The following is a 1,780-nucleotide window of genomic DNA, read 5'->3' as shown; positions in this document are numbered from 1 at the left end:
ATTTGAGTATACGAGCCTCTATTTGGAGCACGGCCATCTGCTCGCGGAACGCCACAGGCTCAGCATGGAGGGGCAGGATGACCCACCGGGGAGAAGTGACTGGACGATGCATCCTGTAGGAAATCACGCAGAACGAGAAACAACAGTGGTGATTGATCTCACAGGACAGGAGGAAGAGAAGGAGGAGCCATTGAAACCGGCTGACCCCGGGAACTCGGAAAAGGAACTCAAGAATCAAGGAAAATGGAACCAGCAACAGCAGTATGAGGGAGAGGAAAAACTACAAAAAATGAGGCGCAGTTAAAAGGAGGGGAACGTGAGGAGAAAGAGGAAGGACGAGAACCACCGCGATGTGATGATGAGAAAATGGAAGACCTCAGCTTTAAAGAAATGCATGCGTATCTGGTGGATCAATTTCAGAACTTACCACCGAAACAGGCCATGGAAGTTGACAGTGGAGTAGACTTCGTACAGCAAATGTTTGAGGAGATCTTTTACACACACCCGGAAGAATTCCTGTTGCCAGCAAGACGCAAGTACAGATTTCTCTCTCCAATCCGGTAGAGTGGTCCGACACTATCTTAGGATTTGATATGTTATTTAGAAAGGATCGATATGTAATGCATCCACAAGGTCAACTGTGAAGCGCGGACTATGATGTCCTCTACTGCGACGTCGGCTTCGTAGCTAGTCGACTCAGTCTCACTATTACCCTCCTTCACACCATTAAATACTATACCTGTGTGGCGAAAGCAGTTGGCGACCGTCACCTTTCCTTGAATATCAGTCCATATTTCCTTGCTCTATTCCATAGTCTGTAGCTGATCGACTACGTACGCCTTTTTATCAATAACTTCTCCCTGTTTGATCTTGTCAAACACCCATAGGAACTGCTTCCTCCTGTACGCTTGCTTGAACGCAGCGATGATTCCAGCGTCTATCGGTTGCAGGAACGCGGTAGTGTTCGGCGGCAAAAACTCTACACGGACATTAGTGCAAACTAGATCCCCTGAGTTGTGGGAAGACGCATTATCAACGAGCAATAGAATGTGCCGTCCGCGTGCACGCATGTCTCGATCTAAATCGAGCAGCCATTGTCGGAATACTTGACCTGTCATCCAGGCCTTTGCGTTGCTGGAATAGTTGAAACCTAACTCCTTTGCAGTGCGTTTCTTGAAGCAGTAGGGCTGCTTCGCTCGGCCTAAAAACAGCGCGGGAAGGGCGTCCGTGCCATCCGCGTTCGCCGTGAGAGCGATAGTAATTCTTGTTTTGTTCTTCTTTACGCCACGTGCTCATTTGGTGCAAATGGAGCGAGCGGGAGCCAAAGCGTAGCAGAGCCCCGTTTCGTCCATGTTATAAATATTTCCAGGGTCGTACAGCTCGGTTAACTCCTATAGTTTTTGACGACCAACAGCAACAGTGTCAGGGTCGGTGGATCCTGCTTCACCAGGGGGAATCCGGGAGCGTAAACGATGTCTACGCTCAAAAGCACTCAGCCAGCCTTCCGAAAAGGTAAGCTCACACGCGTCACAGAGTGTCTGTTGAATATCCCGAGCGTTCATTTTGATGAGCTCACGTGAGAGGCATACGCCTTGCGCCTCTACCTTCTGAATCCACTCCCACAGCTCCTTCTCCAGCTGGGGCGACGTCACTCGGAGGGGCTTACACCACTTGCCGTCGCCGTAGTCGTCGCTCATGATCTGGGGGGCCATATTGAGAATATCAGAAATAGTTGTTTGCGCAGGCGGCCGTTTTAATCGGTAGGTGATCTTTGCCCATG

At 49.9% G+C, this 1,780-nt stretch overlaps 1 protein-coding gene across 1 annotated transcript; it reads left to right on the top strand.

Moving 5' to 3' along the window:
• Positions 1-366: 366 nt before the first annotated feature.
• On the top strand, positions 367-564 carry PPTG_20625 (hypothetical protein; the record flags this gene model as incomplete). Its single annotated transcript, XM_008892822.1, has 1 exon — positions 367-564. The coding sequence occupies one exon, from the start codon at positions 367-369 to the stop codon at positions 562-564; it is 198 nt and encodes a 65-aa protein (XP_008891070.1).
• Positions 565-1,780: the final 1,216 nt, after the last annotated feature.

Source organism: Phytophthora parasitica (assembly GCF_000247585.1).
Source record: "Phytophthora parasitica INRA-310 unplaced genomic scaffold supercont2.1, whole genome shotgun sequence".
Classification (NCBI taxonomy): Eukaryota; Oomycota; class Peronosporomycetes; order Peronosporales; family Peronosporaceae; genus Phytophthora; species Phytophthora nicotianae.
Note: the sequence above shows the minus strand (reverse complement) of the source record. Positions and strands in the feature narration are given on the sequence as shown.